General features: G+C 36.7%; 1 protein-coding gene across 1 annotated transcript; it reads left to right on the plus strand.

The window, feature by feature from the left end:
* Positions 1-2236: 2236 nt before the first annotated feature.
* On the plus strand, positions 2237-21437 carry LOC127786879 (zinc finger A20 and AN1 domain-containing stress-associated protein 8-like). Its single transcript, XM_052314592.1, has 3 exons — positions 2237-2330; positions 2472-2525; positions 20535-21437. Exon 3 carries the CDS (start codon positions 20544-20546, stop codon positions 21081-21083), a length of 540 nt encoding a protein of 179 aa, XP_052170552.1. The 5' UTR covers positions 2237-2330; positions 2472-2525; positions 20535-20543; the 3' UTR covers positions 21084-21437.
* Positions 21438-21440: the final 3 nt, after the last annotated feature.

Raw genomic sequence — 21440 nt, forward strand, 5'->3', positions numbered from 1 at the left:
ATGCAACTCTTTCTCTCTCTCTCTCTCTCTCTCTCTCCTCTCTTTAAATCATTGATTTTATGAAATCTAACTGTCTAATTTTGAATTCAATTGTATTTTTTTTTTGTGAAATTAGCCTTAATCTACAAGACGGTAAATTTTTTAGTTTTATCAATAATTATTTTCAATATAAATCTATAATATATACATATATACGCACGGTTTGAATTAGACTGAAAATTTAATTTTAGATCTATGGAGATTCGACCGTTGGATCTTGTTAAATTTTTTGTATGTTTGTCGATGTAGATAAGGGTGTCGGGTGGTTGCCTCTGATCACCATAAACGATCCGCCACGGTGGTCGGTGGGGTCTGACAGTGAAATCCCTATTTTTGAGTTATTTATATTTTTATTATTTTTTTACAGAATATATATATATATATATCTTAGTGAACTAGAAGCTCTGGCAATGGGTAACTATAATTTTATGCATTCATTGGTTTGACAAAAGAAAAACAAATTATTCACCAATGGTAGGTAGGTATTGAGAGTAAATTCTCTCTTGAGATTAGTAGTGAAAAAATTAAAGAACTTTGGGAATATATGTAGAGCAACATGTAAAATAATACGTGGAGAGTTTATGTTTTATTATTATATATTCTCATGTGAAACTTTTTATTATTGAGCCAAACATGTGTAAGTATTTTAAATATTTATTTTGATGTACTTTAGAATGTTGCAATTCCAAACTCAATTGTTCTGGTGATTATACTTGTTACAGTTGCATATGCAGAAAGAAGTTTTTTCAAGTTGAAGTTGATAAATACTTATCTCCGCTTAGCTATGTTACAAGACAGATTGAATGGATTGACTATGTTGTCTATTAAAAAAAAAATGTTCAAACAACTTGTAAATTTAATTAATATTTTTATCTCCAAAATTGTAAGGATTACAATGAGAGTAGTTTTTAATTGATCATTCAGAAAATTTTTGACTTTATTTTTTGATATGGTATGAATATTTGTTTATTTTTTTATATTTTATTATGAAAAATAAAATTTGAATATATATTATGATTCGGGGACCCATTTTTATATTTCGACTCAGGGCCCCAAAATCTCAGGTACGGCATTGGGTGTTATTTAAGTGAAAAATATTATTAATATTTTTTGGATTACATCCTAAGTTATATAATTTAGGTAAAATAACAAAAATATCCTTTATCTAAGATGGTGAGACGAGATGGTGAAGCAACGTGAGACATTGATACGCATGACTAAATTACCTTTTATTAAGGTGGTAAGACAACGTGAAGAGTGATGAGATAAAATGGTGAATGGGCGTTTGGGAGAGCGAGTTCACCTTCTGGGACAAGATAAAACGGGAAAACTTAAAAGAATATTTTTGTTCTTTTAAATATATTATTTATTTTAAAATGTAGTGTAAGAGATATTCTGTGTTTAAGTGGCGGCGGAAGATGAAGAAGCCGCACAAAACCCACGAGGAGGCTGTAGCATACGAGAGTTCGTTCGAACTGAAATAGCAGGTAGCTGCCACGTGTCAACGTGACTCACTCCACCTCCTCAATTAATTAATTAAAAATATATAAAGTAAAATATCCAATCTAATCACTTCTAGAACACAGCAAAGCCAACGCATCCACTGGCCAGGATCCTGCGTGCTCACCCTCACCCTACCCGCCTTGTTCTGCATCTTCAACCTTAATTTTAATTATTATAATTATGATAATTCTCAATATCTCATCTCGTCGGATAAAATATTAAATTTATTATTAATAAATTAATGTATTAAAATCAAAAATAATATTAAGATATTATTTTAGATTTATATGAAATTATAAAAATATATTTTAAGTTGGTATTTGAACTAAAAGCTACTAAACAAGTATTTAGTTAAAAATGAAAATTGAAGTTTGAAGCTTTTATCAAATTATAATATTCAGTATAATGTTTGTTTTTTATTAAATTTAATTTTTATCTTTGAAATACGTGCTAATTATTATTGCATAATTATTATAAATTGATATAAAATTACTATAAATTTAATAAAAAATAAATATTATGTGGAGGCCAATGCCAAGCCATTATTGTTTTATTATTTTTCTCCAGTTTACCTTTTTGACATTTTCCTCCTTACGCTGCCAGATGCCACTCTTGAGCCCAATTATTTTCTGCCACGTTGTTGCCACGAAACCAAGCTCGCAGCACTGGATAATTGCCCCCGCCTTTCATCCTCCCTCTTCTGCCACTACGCCTTTTATATAAGAAAATCTCTGGTTCCTTTCATCGGAAGTTCTCTCATGCTCTGGCGATTTCCTGTTCGCCCTAGGGTTAGCATCCGTCTTTCTCTATCTGTAAATGTTTATGTAGACATGTATATGCTTAATCTACTTCTCTTTTTGTTTCAAATTTCTACAGTATTTCAAATCGGAGCCGTGTTTGATTGATTAACTTCGATTTTCTTCTTGAAGGGGACGAAATAGGAAGAGGAGCTAACACAGGAAAATCGGTTCCTTTGCGAACAGGTTAGTGGTTGCATTCCTTTTAATTTTTTTTATCTGTATTTTTGTTTACTGCAATCAGTAAAGTTGATTTGATAATAGGAATGGCACAAAGAATTTTTGAGTTGATCACCTCTCCATCTCTCTCTTTCTAGTTTTCTTCTGTGCAAATGTTACAATATTAGTTGCCAAGTCTGCTATTTCATCCTTTTTTTTTTTTCTCTGGAGCGGTGAAATTTAAGTTATGATTCTTTTGCTGTTCCATTTCTAAGCGGTACATGCATATTGAAATTTGAATTACGATTCCTTTGTTGTTCCTTTTTATCGGTATATGCATATTCTTTGTACGTATTAGCAACTAGCGTGTCTAGAGATGGAAGTGTTGGTAAAATGACGAGTTTTCCTTTTATAACTTTGGTCGTGTGACAAAGGAGTTTTATATAGTGGTTGGCCTGATGTACATCGCCGAGGGATATTTTGGAAGCATCACTACTGTAGCCACCCCCAGTTGGTGGGATTAAGCCTTGGTATTTTTTGTTGTTGTACTACTAATCCCCAGGCTTCAAGGACATATCCTATTCATAAAGAAAGGACTGTTATTTGCCTAACCAATTTTCATCTGACCATATGATAAAGTTGGCCTATCTTTTTGTAGCGAAGGACATTACAGTGATGCCTACTGGAGAAGGACCCCGCCCCCAGGTTGGAATTCTGAAGGAACAGAGAGAACAGCGATCAAATTGAGCAGGGTGATACATATTTAATCTTGGAGATGATATTATGGCTTGTGGATGTTAAGGAGGCCCAGCAGTTAGAAAGCAGGCTATGGGGCTGAAATATCGAAGTCGATTGGACTTTAGGTTGTAAGTGGAGGTAGATATGAAGATGATAAGAAGCAACAAATTCAAATAAAGACTCTTCCATTAGCTCCATTCAGTAATTGTATAGGCAATAGTATGAAATTTGACGTCATTGCTTTGTTTATTCAGACCTGCTTTCGTAGGATTTTGAATAGTAGAAGAAAGGCCATTGGGTAGCAGCTGGAAAGGTTTTCGAGATAGCTAGCTTGCGAAGTTTAAAGTGCTGTAATTATAAGTTAATTGTCCTAGGAATCTCTAGCCGACTCCACTTAGGAGAATTAGGGCTTGTACTTGTTATTGTCCTAGGAATTTCTGGATGACTTCCAAAAACTAACTAAGAAAGGCCATATAACAGCATGTCTAGAGTTCTATAGGTGCTTTATAGTGAATAGTTTGTGTCTCAGGAAATATTCACCTGGGTGGTCATGTATGGTGACTTATGAACAAATTAATATAGAAGATTAATTCTGCCTAGACTTGTTCACAATCATTTTAGAAATTAGGTTGGCCAATGTTTAGAAATCTTTCATATCTAATTTCCAAGTTAATTATACTGAAATAGTTAGCTTTTGTTGGACTGCTCTTATTTCTAGTGCGATTGCATTCCCCAGCGTAGCTTGTTGGATATCCCATGTACTGGGAATCAATTTGTAAAGAATGTTCAGCTAATCTCAAGGAAACAGAGGGAACTGTTCTTTTTAGCTAGAATTCTGTTCATTTGGAATTGTGAATCTGGGGGTATCAAATTTCTTGCTAATTAGCAAGGAAAAAGGAAGGTCTTCACTCATTTTATTCATTATACAGACCATTCCTCTATAACAGTTAGATCAACCTCCCTAGTGCACAAGATCCCCTGCTTTGCGAGGGTTAGGAGTCTATTTTATTTATACGCCCCCCCCCGGGGCAAATATGCTTCTGCAACAAACTCGAACTCTCTTTGGTCACAAAGAGCAATATAACCATTGCTATCAGGGCTTGCCCTCAAAATATGGCATGGTGACAAAATTAATCCAGTCCAGGGATCACTTTGTATTTAATGTCCAACTAGATCTCAAGGAAATAGAGAGAGCAATTATTCAGCCTCCTTTTCAGTTACAAGGCTAGCCTTTTACTTCAATTCCATTTCTTTGGAAGAAATTGTTAATACGGGTGTTCCCATCAGAGTTCATGGTATTTGGCATGGGAAAAGGATGGTTTCCACTCATTCTGTCCAATATAGGTCCTCCCTTTTATACAGATGAATCAGCTCCTACACATTGAAATTAGTCATAATGGAAAAATCTAATTCAACCCAACAGATCTCATGGAATTTCTAGCCTCTTTTTAGTTATAAGGCTAATTCTTTACTTTGAATTATGTTCATTTGATGGAAATTGTGAGTCCTAGTGTCCCCATCAAAGTTTGTGTCTTCATGATAGTTAGGAATGGTAGGGGCAGAGCGTGACATATGTCTTCGTGGGGACCAAGGAGTCAATGTACAACAAACAATTAGATGTATTTATATATATTAGCACAGGCTTAATCAAAATATTATGCTAGAGGCAATAAAAAACAAAAAATATATGCAGCTCTTTATTTTTACAAAACTATTACACTTATTTTTTTTCCTTGTGTAAGATATTAGGAATAAATAAATTCTAAAAGGATAGAAGTAAAGGGGGGGGGGTATATGAAAATTCTTGAAAGTAGGATGGTCATATCCCCCCCCCCCCAAAAAAAAAATAAAATAAAATAAATAAATAAAAATAAATAAAAAATGAGGCACTGCCTCTTAGGAAGGGAAAGGGAAGGCTTTTGTGTCATTTAGGTCCTTCCTCTTAGCACAAGTAAAAATAGTCCCAAACATCGAAATGAAGCATAGTGACGGAATGAAATTCAACCCGTGGACCACTTTCAAATGAATATACAAAAATGTTGATGATGGGTTAAGTAGAGGGTAATTGAGCAAAAGTTATGGAGAGAAATCAAGTTATCTGAAAATCAATTTAGTTTTATGCTTGGTAGGTTAACAATGGAAGCTATTTGTTTACTAAAACACTTAATAGGAATGACCGGGGATAAACAAAAAGAGCTGCATATGATTTTTGTCGGTTTGGAAAAAGCCTACGAGAGTCTCCCTGAAGAAGTCTTGTGGAGGGTGTTGGTGAAGAAAGGAGTTATAGATTGCCTAAATACAGGCTGTTAAGGGCGTGTATCATGAAGCTGAAATGTTGTTTAGGACTTGTCAAGAAGAGTTGAGGCTTCTCAACTTAAATTAAATTATATCTAGGATCTTTATGAGTCCTCACCTCTCTGCATACAATATTGTTTTGATGGATTAGTTAAAAGAGGTGTGGATAATGAACTTGAAGGGTGGAAAATGGTTTAAAAATGAGTAGGTCAAAAAGTGCGTGGGTGGAAGTGGAATGTCAGTTCAGCAGAAATAAAAGTGTGGATGATATTGTTTTGAAAGTTGGAAATCAAGTCATCCCTAAAAAGATCAACTTCGATATCTTAGATCAATTAATCAAAAAGAATAAGAGATTATGGAGGATGTTACTCGTAGAGTCAAAATATTGTTAAATAATGAAGCGTGCCCAGCATTTTATATGATTGTAAGACCCTTTCAAGTTAAGAGGGAAGTTTTATCAGTTGGTCATAACCTATTTTTGTCGTATGGCCAAGAATGTTTGGTTTGTTAAGCATTAACATGTGTAAAATATGATTGCAGTTGAGATGAGAATGTTATAGTGGATGTGTGACCATTCAAGGAAAGACAATAAGAAATGAGATCATACATAATAAAATTAGAATAGCACCTAATGAAGATAAGATGTAGTAGTCACAATTAAGATGGTTTTAGCATGTGAGAAGAAGACGGTAGAAGTACCTATGAAGCAAGTTGATGAAATGGAGGAAATTTCTAGCAAAAGTGGGTGGAAAAAAACCAAAGAAAAACTTCTTGAGAAACCTTTAGACATGATATAGAATATAATGGCTTTATAGAGGATATGACCAATGATAGAGATGCATGGAGGTCTAGAATTCATGTAGCCCTACCTAGTGGGATTAAAGTTTTTGATTGTTGTCGTTTACATTATAAGGCTACCTTCTTACTTCAAATTTTGTTTCTTTGGAGGAAATTGCGAATCTGGGTGTAACCATCAAACTTCTGATGACTAGCAAGGGAAAAGGATGGTATCCATTTATTTCATTCATTATATAGGTCCTTCTCCTAACATATTCAGATTGGCCCTACACATGTTAGATTGGTGGAAGAACTAGGTCGTCCTCAACAATTAATTCAATCTTCTTTTCTTTCTTTTTTTTGGGAGGGGGGGGGGTGGATTATAAAAAAAATAATTTGACTTGTATATGTAATAAATTAATAATAAGAGATGCTACCATGGTGTAGTTTAATATGGAGATACACAAAAATGCGAGATCTTGAGGAGGAGGATTTGTTCAGCATTTTTTTGTAGGTGTTGGTGATGGGGTGGTATTGAAGAGATAGTGATGGGATGTTTTTGTTTTTAATTAACAATGGCATGCATATGTTGCGAATAGTTTTTCTTTTTTATCATGATTTTGCATGGTTGCTGTCCATGATAAGTTGGTGGAGTGGGGGCATATTTGTGTTTGTGCTGGCATTACATTACATCATTTTTAGGGCACTTTTATTTGACCAGTAGTGGTATTCAAAGTCGATTATTTAGGTTGTGTTGAAACTCATGCTCCCTCACCCTGGCCCGCGCCTGCACCTGTACCTATATATGCATTGAGCTCTTTACATGTGCATATAATTGTCCTACAGTTCAATAGAAAATTTCTAGTTGGAGTACAATATAGCTATCCTTCCTTACATGGTAGTAGAAGGATTGATGTATGGCATATGTTGTCAAAATTGGTAAATGGACATGCATCAAACATATTTAACTTGGAGCATTTTTGGATGTTACTTGATTAATTCATGGATTATGATACTTGTTAAAATATATTCTATTAGTAGAGTTGCCAGCCTAGAAAAATAGGGCCAGTGGAACCCTCTAAGAATTGATGGTTAGATGATGCTTATAGGATTTCTGATTAGTAGTAGGAGAGAATTCTTGGTGTGTGTAGACCGTCTAGTGTTATTTTGTGCACACTACCTGAAAGGCTTGCCAACATAATTCCTTTGATAGTGGGCTCAAAAGTGTTACTTTCATGTTAAAGAAGCTGCATTAGAAAAAATACATCCATGCCTTAGCAGTTGCTAGTAGCTTATGCTTGAATGCATTGGAAGATTTATCTGGTCAATTTTGGTTCAGATTTAGTTGTTAGCAGTCTCTACCTTAAGCCCCATTTTGTAACAAGTTTGAGGTAGTTTGGATCAACCCTCACTGTAGCTGATTACAATCCTTGGTAAAGGGGTTATATAAAGTAAGTTATTACTAGTTCTTGAGCTTTAAGCCAACTTAAATAGGATTCGTCAAGATTACAACTAGTTGAATTTATATTTCTGTTCTAAAAATTTCTTTGCTGTATATAGCGGAATGATTATAGGGCAACAAGATGCCACTTTAAACTGATGAACCTCATATGGTCCTATATATATGGTAAAATTGAAAAAGGTACACTTCTAGTTCTGTTCTAACAATTCCATTATTGTTTATAAAAGGATTGATCGTAGGGCAATAATATGCCGTTGTCAATTGATTGACCGATATGGTCCTATATATGGGGCCTAAACAAGCTTTATACTGCAAATGCAAAGAAAGGAAATACATAATGAAGTCGTCCTAAGTGAAGCCATTAACACTCATGATGAAACTAAACCATTATTTGAGTTTGAGCCTAGTTTCCACAATTTTTCCAAAAAGCTTAGCATAGATCCATCCATATAGAAGGGTTTAGCAATTGAAGAGCAAATAACGTGATCTAGAATGTACTTCCTAGAGAGGTAGAATGCTTACCAGTGAGAGGGCATTTGAGAGGAAGAACATCCAAGATTGCTTGAGCCTTGACCCTAACATCGACACCGTTTGAAATGTTGAGAACTGATGATTTGTGCCTCTCCCACTCACAGGTGAGCGGGAATTTGTTTATTTATTTCTATATATATAGATTTTTTTTTTTTAAAAAGGTGCAAGTTCGGTTAAGTGCCATGTATTGAGATGAATGGAAAGTACTTAAGTACACTTGGTATATGAGTGGACTCAAATACTTGATAGCTGAGATTTAGCCTTCTCATTCAACAATTCTAGATTTGGCCAATTTTTATTTTATTTTGTTTTTATTTAGCAAGTTTCTTGGTCAAATATGGAATTATTGGTTAACATGACAAAATCTTGGCCATCAGGCACCCATACATCGGGTTTACGTAAGTATTTTCTCGAATGAATATAGATTCACTGTTATTCAAGTTTTGCATTGAGTGGTTGGAAATTCTAGAAGGACTTGGTTATATTAGGCTAATATGCAGTAGTGGCAAATTAGGAAATAAAAGGCTAATTGTATGAAATTTTAAGTGAGGGGTAGATAGGGCGCATTTGTTCGGGTATTCTCTCATTGTAGCTCACGCCTCTTATGTCTATAAATAAGAGGCGTAGGGTAGTCTATCGAGGGCCTAATATTTTGATTGCACTCATTGATTGTGAGAGCTGTATTGCTAGAGAAAAGATAGAAGATATATCTTTGTAATCTTATAGTGAAGGTTCTCGGTTTTTTTAGTGAGGATTGTGGGGTGTGCGAGTGATTTCTATGTACTGATTCTTTCAAGATTATAGGGGACTGCTCTCTCTGTGAAGGCTGGATGTAGGACTGACTTCAATCGGTCTGAACCAGGATAAATCTCTGTGTATTGTGTGGTTTGATTGCTCTAACTCTATCCTTTGTCAATTCTTTAATTTTATGTTTATGTTGTATGGTTAAATAAGTGAGAGAGTGCTTACAGAGTGATCATATTTGTTGGTTTATTGGGTGAATTCTTAGATCAATAGTGCTCCCAATTGTAACAAATTGGTATCAGAGCTGGGTCTCTCATCAAGAACCTTCAAGATTCGGTAGAATTTGACACATACTCACAAGAATGACTTTTATAGTCTCTACCGCAAGGTATGATGTTGAGAAATTCGATGGCCAAAATGATTTTGGCCTCTGGAAAATGAAGATGAGGGCCTTATTGGGAAACCTAGGTCTGGACGAAGCCTTAGAGGCTGAAAAGAAAATACCCGAGACTCTCTCTGAAGAGCATAAAAAAGAAATCTGTGAAAGGAGAAAGGAAATCAACCAGAAAGCATTTAACACACTAATTCTTAGCCTTGGAGACATAGTATTGTGGGAGGTGTCAAAGATGACAACCGCAGAAGACCTTTGGAATAGGCTAGAAACCCTCTATATGACTAAAACTCTTTCTACCCGATTATATTTGAAAACAAAGTTCTTTTCATTCAAGATGGTTGAGAGTCAAAAGTTACAAGATCACATTGATAGTTTTAATAAACTATGTTTAAATCTTGAAAATATTGATATTAAGTATGATGATGAGGATAAGGTATTAGTCTTATTGCACTCACTTCCAAAATCATATGAGACTTTTGTTGACATCCTAAAGCATGGTAGAGATAAATTGGCTTTAGATGATGTTATAGGGGCTTTGAATTCTAAGGAATTACAACATAAAGTAGAGGCTAAAAAGACTGCTGGAGATGTACTAGCAGTGAAATTTAGGACAGAAAAGAGAGAGACTAGACATAAAAATAGGTCTCGATCAAAGTCTAGAAGTGTCAAGAAAGTGATTAAGTGCTTCCATTGCCATGAGGAAGGGCATATAAAGCAGAACTGTCCAAATAGGAAGAAAGAGTATCATGATAAATCTAGTCCAGAATTTTCAAACTCCATTTGTGACTATGATAGTGCTGATGCACTAGTAGTGTCTAGTAAGGATGAAAAGTATGTGTGGGTGCTTGATTTGGGGTGTTCATTTCATATGACTCCTCACAAAGAATGGTTGCTAGACTATAAGGAAATTGGTGGAGGTAGAGTCTTTCTAGGAAACAACCATGAGTGTGGAATAGTGGGAATTGGAAATATTAGACTTAGGATGCATGATGGATTAGTTAAAATTTTAACTAATGTTAGGTATGTTCCTGATTTAAAAAGGAACTTAATATCATATGGAGAATTAGATAAAAATGGCTACTCCTATAAGGGAGACAGTGGAATGCTTAAGGTATTGAGAGGGTCCCTAGTGTGCATGAAGGCTGTCCTTAAGAATGGCATTTATGTGCTGCAGGCATCCACATTAAGTGGTGATGCAGCCTTAGGAGAAGCCAACTATAGTGATCAGTCTAGTCTATGGCAGTTTAGGATGGCCCATATAAGTGATCAAGGCCTTAAGGAGTTGTCTAATCAAGGAATCTGAAGTGCTGGAAAATTTACAGCATTAGACAAGTGTGAAACCTGCATTCTAGGAAAGTCTATTAAAGTCAAATTCCCTAAGAAAGCCACCCACTCATCTCAAGCCCCATTGGATTATATCCATTCAGATTTATGGGGCCCTAGTCAATCCTTGACACACGGAGGAGCAAGATATTTCTTATCCATAATAGATGATTTCTCTAGGTTGGTTTGGGTTTTTGTTTTAAAATCAAAAGAGCAAACTTTTGAGGTATTTAAAACTTGAAAAATCATGATAGAAAATCAAATGGGTAAGAAAATAAAGATAATTAGAAGAGATAATGGGCTAGAATATTGTAATAAAGATTTCTCCCTTATGTGTAGTGAAAATGGCATAGTGAGACACCTAACAGCCCCTGGAAACCCTAGGCAAAATGGCTTGGCCGAGAGGGTGAATAGAACCCTCTTAGAGAGGGTGAGATGCATGTTGATTCATGCTAGGCTATCTAAATCCTTTTGGGGAGAAGCTGTAACTACAGCTGTATATTTGGTTAATAGGTCCCCCCGGCAGCTATAGGCTTTAAAACACCTTATGTGGAAAGGTCATAAACCAAGCCTTGATCACATAAAGGTGTTTGGATGTATTGCCTTTGCTCATGTAAAGAAAGGCAAGTTAGAACTTAGGGCCAAACGTTGCCTATTTATAGGCTATCCTATGGGGGTGAGGGGTTACAAACTTTAGTGTTTGGAAGAAGATATGCCAAAGACTATTATAAGTAGGGATGTAATCTTTCAGGAAAACTTTTTCTTGAAAAATGATCTGATAGAGGATGAAAAGGGAAAGGCAAAAGAAGCTGTTCAGAAACAGCTTGATTATAATATTTCAAGTGGCAATCATGATGCTGTAAGAGTTGGTTATGAGGCAACAAGTGACAGTCATGATACTGCCAGCAGCAGTTATGATGCTGCAAGTGACAGCCGAGACTTGGATGCAGCCAGCTGCTTATGATAGTCCTATGGACTTAGCAGCAGGCCAGCATAGTGCTGGTGCATGTTCCTCTAGTTTAGATAACTTTCAGCAATCAGACATTTATGATTCCTGTAGTTATGATTAAAACCAGCACACTGACAGTGCTGGTTCTTCAAGTTCAGGTAGCAGCCCTAGTTTAAATAGGTATAATGTAGCTAGAGATAGGCAAAGGAGAGTAGTGAGACCTCCATCAAGGTTTGGATACTCAGATCTAGTAGCATATGCACTTACAAGTGCATTAGAGGTAGTTGGAGATGAGCCTCTTTTTTATGAAGAGACTGTTAGTTCCAAAAATTCAAATAAATGGCTTGCAGCCATGGAATTTGAAATGGAATCTCTAAGAAAAAATAAAACTTGGACCCTTGTCGATAAACCCTTAGGTAAAAGGGTGGTAGGCTGCAAATGGTTGTATAAGATCAAGGAAGGAGCAGGAAATGAATCAAAACTTAGGTACAAGGCTAGGTTAGTAGCAAGAGGATTCACTCAAATGGAAGGCGTGGATTTTAATGAAGTATTCTCCCCTGTGGTGAGACACACTTCTATAAGGATTTTACTTCCTATGACTGCCCATTTAGATCTAATCCCAGAGCAGATGGATGTGACCACTGCTTTCCTCCATGGCGAATTAGAAGAAGATATTCTAATGGATCAGCCAAGAGTTTTTGAAGTTGGGGAAAAGGAGAAACAAGTTTGCTTGTTGTAAAAGTCCTTACATGGACTTAAGCAATTCCCTAGACAGTGGTACAAGAAATTTGACACATTCATGTTGTGTCAAGGGTTCAAGAGGAGTAATTTTGATAGCTGTGTATATTTTAGGCATGTTTCTTCTAAGATTTCCATATATCTCCTCTATGTAGATGACATGTTGATTAGCAGCTAATCACATGTGGAGATCCAAAGTTTAAAGCTGAAATTAAATTCAGTCTTTGAAATGAAGGAACTAGGAGAGGCTAGGAAGATCTTAGGTATTGAAATATCTAGAAATAGACAGCTTAGGAAGGTCCAGCTATCTCAAAAGTCCTATCTCGAGAAGCTCATTAGAAAGTTTCATATGTTTGAGGCAAAGGAAGTCAATGTTCCCTTTGCTCAGCATTTTAAGTAGTTCCACAATCAATCACCAAGTGATGAAGAGAGCATGAGAGAGATGAAGAAAATTCCCTACTCCGGTGCTGTAGGTAGTTTTATGTACTGTATGGTGTGTACAAGGCCAGATTTAGCCCATGCTATGAATGTAGTTAGCAGGTTTATGGCTAATGTGGGAAAAGACTATTGGACAATTGTTAAGATGATATTTAGGTACTTAAAAGGGACAATCAATATGGCTCTAGTTTATGGTGGAGCTAGTTTAGATGTAGAGCCTAATATTCTAGGATTCACTGATGCTGATTATGCAGCGGATATAGATAAGAGGAGATCCTCTACATGATATGTATTTAAGTTATGGAATTCAACAATTAGCTGAAAAACCAATTTATAATCTGTAATGGCTCTCTCTACCACTGAGGTTGAGTATATAACAGTTACTAAAGTTATAAAAGAAGCCTTATGGTTGAAGGGTATAGTAAGTGAACTCCTAGGGAAAAATATTAAGGCTAGTCTAATGTGTGATAGCCAAAGTGCTATTCACTTAGCTAAGAATCAAGCTCACCGTGAGAGAACTAAGCATATTGATGTGAGGTAGCATTTTATTAGGGAGATACTTGAAAGAAAGGAAGTAGACCTAATAAAGGTGGCTGGTGAGGATAATGCAGCTGATATATTCGCTAAGGCAGTGCCTATGGCAAAATTACACCATTGTTTAAGACTCTTGCAGGTTCTATTATGTAAATGATCAGTTTTATGCAGGTCTAGATGATGAGCAGCTTGATGAAGGCAGGCTTCAGGCAGAAACTCAAACCAAAATGGTGGAGAATTGTTATTCAAGTTTTGCATTGACTGGCTGGAAATTCTAGAAGGACTGGGTTATATTAGGCTAATATGTGGCAGTGGCAAATTAGGAAATAAAAGGCTAATTGTATGAAAATTTAAGTGAGGGGTAGATAGGGCATTTGTCCGGGTATTCTCTCATTGTAACTCACACCTCTTATGTCTATAAATAAGAGGCATAGTATAGTCTATCGAGGGCCTGATATTTTGATCACACTCATTGATTGTGAGAGCTGTATTGCTAGAGAAAAGATAGAAGATATATCTTCATAATCTTGCAGTGAGGGTTCTCGGTTTTTTCAGTGAGGATTGTGGGGTGTGCGAGTGATTTCTATGTACTGATTCCTTTAAAATTATAGTGGACTGCCCTCTCTGTGAAGGCTGGATGTAGGACTGACTTCAATTAGTCTGAACCAGGTTAAATCTCTGTATATTGTGTGGTTTGATTGCTCTAACTCTATCCTTTGTCAATTCTTTAATTTTCTGTTTATGTTGTATGGTTAAATCGGTGAGAGAGTGCTTAAAAAGTGATCATATTTGTTGGTTTATTGGGTGAATTCTTAGACCGGCAGTGCTCCCAATTGTAACATTCACCAAACTTCCACTTTTAGGTGCTTTTTGATTAGAATAGAGTTCATGGCTCCCCTATATGCAGACATGAGTTTAGGAGCAGCAACATGGGTTTAGTAGCCTGTCTTAGATGCTTGAATGCATTGGAAGATTTATCTGGTCAATTTTGGTTCAGAATTAATTGTTAGCAGTCTTTACCTTAAGCTCAATGTTGTCACAAGTTTGAGGCAGTTCAGATCAACCCTTCGCTGCAGCAGATTACAATCTGATAAAAGGGGTTGTAGAAATTAGGTTCTTACTAGTTATTGAGCTTTAAGCCAACTTAAATAGGAATTGCCAAGATTACAACAGTTGAATTTGTAGTTCTGTTCTAAGGATTTTCTTTGCTGTTTATAGAGGATGATCATAGGGCAACTATATTTTACTTTAAACTGATCAACCTCTTATGGTCCTATATATATGTTAAAATTGAAAAAGATACATTTATAATTCTGTTCTAAGAAATCTCGATGCTGTTTATGGAGGAGTGATCACATGGCACTTTAAACTGATTGACCTCATTAGGTCAATATATATATTGTAACATCTGTTGTTCTTTTATAAGAATTTCTTTTCTGTTCGTGGAGGAGTGATCATAGTCTGACAATTTGCCACTTAAAATTTGCCGACCTCATTATGGTCCTAAATATATAAAAACATTTGTTAGTTATGTTCTAAGAATTTCTTTGCTGTTCATGGAGGGGAGTGATCACAGGGCTACAATTTGCCATTTAAACTGATTGACCTCATATGGACCTAACCCCTGAATGGGAGACAATGCCCATAAAACTTTGACAGAAAGGGAAGGTTTGCCAAGCTATATGTCCATGGCCGCAGGATTCTTCAAAAGAGTGCTGGCTAAATCAGAGCTCCAAACCAGGCCATCCCATGAGAGAAGAGTATGGTCCACTTATTCACTACTGCCCTTAACAAAGATATCCAACACCATCTGTCTACCCTTTATGGGGTTAGCAATATGGTCAAAATAGTATGGAGGACAACTGTTTGCAGAAAGAAGGCAACTCTGGGAGGGGCCTTTGTTTTACATGACTTTTTAAAGTCCTTTATCACAGAGGGCATCATGAAAAGAGCTCCATTCACGATGGGCTACATGCATTTATTCTCTCCCTGCCCTATCAAAGGATAGCATTGAGCAAGTTCTGGAAAGCTGCAAGAAATTGATTTCTTGGTCTGAAAAATTGTGTCCAAATTCAGATACCATGCTACTCATATAGACGTTCCACCACATTAGCTTTGTTATTAGTTGCCACTGCATAGAGACTAGGATAAAGATTGCATCCCCCTGCAATCATTGTACCCCTGCCCCACCCTAAAATGTACAACTTGACTAAACTCACCCCCAAATCTCAAAATAGCCTGCATACAGCATATTAGGGTAAGAGACTTCACTAGTCCTCCACCCCGTCACTCCTGTGTTTTCAAGTGATTACTCTCCTCTGCATAGTTTTTTTTTTTGTCCTAACACAAACCTCCCTGCCAAAACCTTAGTCAACTTCTCAAAATTCTAATCCCTTAAGACCCCCTGTCCCAGGGATGCACAACTTAAACTCATTCCCTATAACCACCAGAAATAAAAGTGCTCTATAGACATTCCAATTTGTTAACTAGTGAAATAGGGGTCAATACCAGATATTAAGTACAAGTGGGCACACCAGACAAAACACTCTCTATTAGGACTAAGCCTCCATCCTTTTGAGAAGTATTGCCTCTTCCACGAGGCCAATCTCTTCTTGAGCCTTTAACCCACACCATTGTCATTCCAAATATCCTCCAATTTGAAGGTAAATCCCAGATAACCCAACTTACAGTCTGGGTTAGAAGTGAATTTTACCACCTTTCCAACCATGAAGATCTCACTTTTTGGGCTAGATTCACACAAACATCCAAGACTGCCTCAAACTCTCAAATTTCTATCTGAAGCTCCACAAAAGACTAGGATGGAAAGAGCTGTTTGCAAATAGTTTGAAGCTCAGCTCGATTAGGGCTTGTCCGAGCTTGTTTATTTAGTTTAATAAAAAAGATTTGAGCATGATATTTAAACTTGTATGAGCTGAGCTAGCGCTTTAAAATACTTGGCTCATTAGGACTTGTGAACAAGCTCATTCCTGGTTCATTTATAGGTTTGTTTGTGGCTCATTTATAGGCTCATTCCAAAATAATGTGTTTTATACAACTTATATATTTTTATCACACTATTTATATTATTCAAACTTTTAATATATATATTAAAATATACTAACTGTATGTGTTCTTCTAATTTTACACTGTAATTTTTTTTGGTCAAATACTATGCTTTTAAATGTTAGTGAGCTTCAAACGAGCCTAAAGTCAAGGTTTAAATTTAAAGCTTATGAAAAGGCTCGTTTAAAGCGTGTTTCTTATTGCTTAAGCCGAGCAAAATGCTTAATGAATGAGCTCGAGCTTGAAATTTGAGCCTGAAACAAGCCCAAGCCCCACAGTGTTCTTAGCAAACAAGACCAAGCATAGCAAAGCTTGGCTTGGTTTGGCTCGTTTGCAGCCTTACAACAGCCTTACAACAGAGCGTGGTAACATCTGTAAAAAGGCGATGAGAAACCTTTGAAATTGAACCTGCTCTATCTATCTCCAGCTCAAATCCTGTGACCTACCTCATCTTTTAGGTTTCTTAACAAGACTAAAAGCCTGCATAACCACGCAACAAAAATGAAGAGGGTGAGAAAGGATTCCCTTCCTCAAACTCTTGAAGTACCAGAAAAAACCTTCTGGGATGTTGGTAATAAGTAAGGACAAAGAATTTAATAGAATTTATATAAAATCGAACTTACTTCATCTATTTGCACCCAAAACCTTTTTGTCTAAAAATTCCAAAAAAATGATCGTATGCCTCTCCAGTATCCAATTTACAAATGATCCCTTTAGCCATACTCTTCAACTAAGAATCTAAACACTCATTGACCTCCAGATAAACATCTAAGATTTGACAGCTACCTATAAAAGCATTTTAATTTACTAAGATCACACTATTAATAACCTTGTTTAGTCTTTGGGGAAGGGACTTTGACTATGATCTTATAAATGCTCCCCACAAGGCTGATTGATCTAAAACTCTTTTAGTTCTACCACTCCACATTACCTTTGTATTAAAGCTAAGAAGGTGTATTTACCCTTCTCCCAAACCTAGCTAACTCATGAAAATTTTGAACACTCCACAACATCCATCTTTACCACCCTCCAATATGGAGAAAGAATGCAAAGAGAGACCTAGGGTTCTACCCCCCCTCAGACTGCCAAGTGCCAAGGGTACTGGTACCTTCTCCTGCAACAAAGGCCTCTTCAATATCTATATCCCTGGGAAGTGGTGTTGAAGTTTAAAGTAGTGGGTAGAGGTCTTCATTCCTCCTGTTTGCCAAGGACTTACCATAGAAACCCACAACCTTTAGGGAACAAAATTTCTTCTTCCTTCATAACCTCCATTCATCTAACTCTTAGCTTACTAATATTTTTCTTATTTGCATTAATTTTTTTATGGGGACAAAGATTAGTATTTTGTCTTCGTACTTGAAGAAGGCCATTGTCAATTGTTGTTTCCTATTTATAACCTGTGCTACTAAAAGCCTCTCCACTTCACACTCACAATTGCCCTTCCCCTCCTACCGAAGTCTTCTAGTGAAAGACTTCTAACCCTTAAGCCATATATTCTCAAAACCTGAGATGGTCTGCAGCAACTATAGGATCCTCGAGAATAATCAGGGTATGATCTGAGATTACTGTAACCAAGTCCAAGTCCCCCAAAACAAAATGCCTATCCAGACAATAGCGCATTGGGTTAACGTCACTCTTAAACCAAGTGAACATATCTCTGTAAGAGTTACTCCTCCCTAGTAATGAAATTGTGAAAAGCTCACATGGACTACCTACTAAAGTTGCACCTACACACCACTTCAACCCTTATCTGGTCCCAACACTAGACAGCTCCTTCGAACACTTCTTCCTCTGAATCAGAGTGAGGACTTTGGATCCCTTGAAAGTCCACTCAATGACATGCTCCTCATAGCTGCAAAAATCTTGTGAAGGCTGCTCTTCCCATGATTAGTCAGGCGAAGCTCGGACACTTGGGTCATCAAAATAAATAAATAAATAAATCTTGTGTCTTGTCTCTTTTGTCTGGAACAAGCAGGATACCTCTTGTTGTGCCGGCTGCCCCAAGCAATGCTGCTATCAAAACACCAACTCAATTATCTTTAACCAACTGCAAAGAAAATGTTTCTATTTTAGTTCCCTGTAGATACCCTAACTGGCCCTCTCAACTTCTTTAAATAAAGCCTAGTCAACAATTTTCCTGACTCATTCAAACCCCTCCAAGTGGGATTAAGGCTTGTGACTGTTGCTGTATTCAAACACCTCATTGTAAGAGAGAACACACATCATTTAAATAGATAGATACTCAACCCACTCATAATTTTCACACAACACCAACCTATTTAATTAAGTCTCCTTTTTGGAACTCCCTGTGCATTTCTTTCCACTATTGGACTGATTTTTATTTATTCTTGTAGGTTCAAATTTTCAAATAACTAGAGAGCCTCTGCCTTGCAACGTTCTAGGCACAACCCCATAGCCTGCTAAATTTGCTAGTTATTTTTAAGACCCAAACAATGACTCCCTTTCCTTGAAAGATGGAGAACCCAAATTGATCCTGTTACCTTCTCTGGACTGCTTATTGCCCTTGTGGAGGTAGCACAGCACATACTCAAGCACCCTATATATAACCCTCAGAATGGACTAATCACACAATATTTCCAAGACTAGGTCCCCCGGTCTCTTATTTAGTGTATTATGTGAAAGTACTATATGAGACGGGCTGGGTGATCATGCCCAAGTCTCAAGGCCAAGTGATAGGACGCATAAAAATTTTGTTTCTTTTCTTTCGTGTCTGCGTGATATTATTGTTGCACAATACATCCTAGATTCCCCACAATTGATGTGACTGTTGGCTTCAATGTGATTCATTGTGAATTTGGAAACTAATTGGTTGTTAACTCATTCATGGATACTTCATACTTGCTACTGTAGATTTGAATTATGTAGTCTATGTTGTTCAGCAATTGAACCATGACAAGAGGATGAGTATGTTAGATGTAAGGGAGCTTTTCCATGGGTAGATGTGGTGATAGTGGATGAGGTGAAGAGGGAGTTATGGGTGTCAGATAGAATTACACAAATTAGAATCATATTAATGTGTTTCATCTGTTTCTTTATAACACAAGTTGTATGAGATGTTGAGCTGAAGGAACAATTAACTTCTTGACTTTTACTTGTTTAATCTTTTTCTTCAAAGATCAAGAAGAATAAGTTATGTATTATGAGATGAGTGTACAGTTTTATTTTACTTGTGTTTTATTTATTATTTCTTTTCTGTGCTTGGACGGTTTACTTGGTGTTGCATATGATGACAAGTTTGGGGACTGTTGATAAACTGAAAACACATAGAACAAAAACTATATAGAAATTACATATATCTATTTTGAGAAATGCTTGCATCTTTTTGTGGTGTTGAGTTGATCTTTTGAAGAATGTGATCCGATCTGTTTTGCTTTTCTGTCACACTGTTCTGGATTGTGCTTATATTCAATGATTTCTTATGGCTTCTTAACTGAAGGAAACCTTAACTACAGGAAGGTATTATCCTTGCTATTTAGCTGTCTTCAAGGATAAACCTTTATTCTGTTTCCTTTAAAATTTCTGGGTGAGGGTAACATTTAGTTAAAAATGTAGGTTTTAGTGAGGGCAACAATTGTAATATGTAATAGAAGTGAAATGTTTACTATTTGGACATTAGTTAGAGTCTGTTCAGTTGTGGATAGCATTTTCTGTTTTTTAATTTCAATTTTTTATTGAATAATTGTATCTCCTATTCTAAAATAGAGAACTCAGTTATTTAATTTTTCAACTTTATACTACGAATTAGAATACATCCTTGTTGATGTTTTTTAATTTATTTATTTTTGAAAATGAATACTATGCTTTTTGAAACATAAAATGTTAGGACATCTTTAATTGTACAATTGGAGTTAGAAATTCAAAAATATTTTCTAAAACTGAAGGGGAGCCCCATGGGTTTTTGTGTGCATGCATGCACACGAGATGCTATTATCTAGTGCCATGAATGTGAAAAAGATAGTAGCTTGTAGGATATTGTTCGAGATGGATTATTATCGTAGGGAGTAATAAAAAAAGGCAATTATTTGGCAGGAAGTCAAAATGGAGCAGAATGAGACGGGATGCCAAGCTCCTCCAGAAGCTCCTATCCTGTGTGCCAACAACTGCGGATTTTTCGGAAGTGCAGCAACCATGAACCTGTGCTCCAAGTGCCACAAGGACTTGATGCTGAAGCAACAACAGGCTAAGCACGCTTCCTCCTCTTCCTCTTCTATTGGAAGCGGAAACATTGTAAACGGCGGCAGTTCCAGCACCCTCCAAAAGGAGGCTGAAACAGAAGCAGCCGCAGGCACTCGTGCACGGGCTGTCTCGCCTGAGTCCGTGGTCTTAGCACCGCAAGCACCTGGCCCATCTTTGCCAAACGAGAATAACGACCAAGTCAAACGAGGTCCAAACAGGTGCACCACCTGCCGGAAGCGTGTTGGTTTAACCGGATTCAACTGCCGATGCGGCAACCTTTTCTGTGCAACTCATCGCTACTCCGACAAACACGACTGCCCCTTCGACTACTGTTCTGCTGCCCGGGATGCCATTGCCAAAGCCAACCCTGTCGTGAAGGCTGAGAAGCTCGATAAGATCTAGGAGTTTGGGCAAAGCTATAATGTAAGTCCAATGATCGTCGTCAAATCGATTTTAATCTTCCGTGTCCGTCCAATTTTCTTGTTGGTAGTCAAAGTGCCCTCTGTAATGGGTATAGTGGTTGATATCAAAAGAAGAAGTGGGTGCGCATCATCTATGTGAGTGTCAGTGTCAAGAACTCTGTAGTTCTGTTTATTGGAGAGGACTCAAATCAGTTGGCTCTACTGCCTTTTTGTTCATGCTGTTTTTATTTTTAATTTTTGCTAATTTTACTTGCTCCTTTGTGTCTAGCAAGCGTCTACTCTGGTTCCATGAATAGGTGTTTGATTCAAATATCATTTTCTTCTTCTTCGTTTTCGT

The sequence above is a fragment of the Diospyros lotus genome, chromosome 12 (genome assembly GCF_014633365.1).
Source record: "Diospyros lotus cultivar Yz01 chromosome 12, ASM1463336v1, whole genome shotgun sequence".
Taxonomy (NCBI): Eukaryota; Viridiplantae; Streptophyta; class Magnoliopsida; order Ericales; family Ebenaceae; genus Diospyros; species Diospyros lotus.

Bases quoted from the DNA above. Each gene is read 5' to 3' on its own strand.
- LOC127786879 (XM_052314592.1), top strand. From the start codon at position 20,544: ATGGAGCAGAATGAGACGGGATGCCAAGCTCCTCCAGAAGCTCCTATC.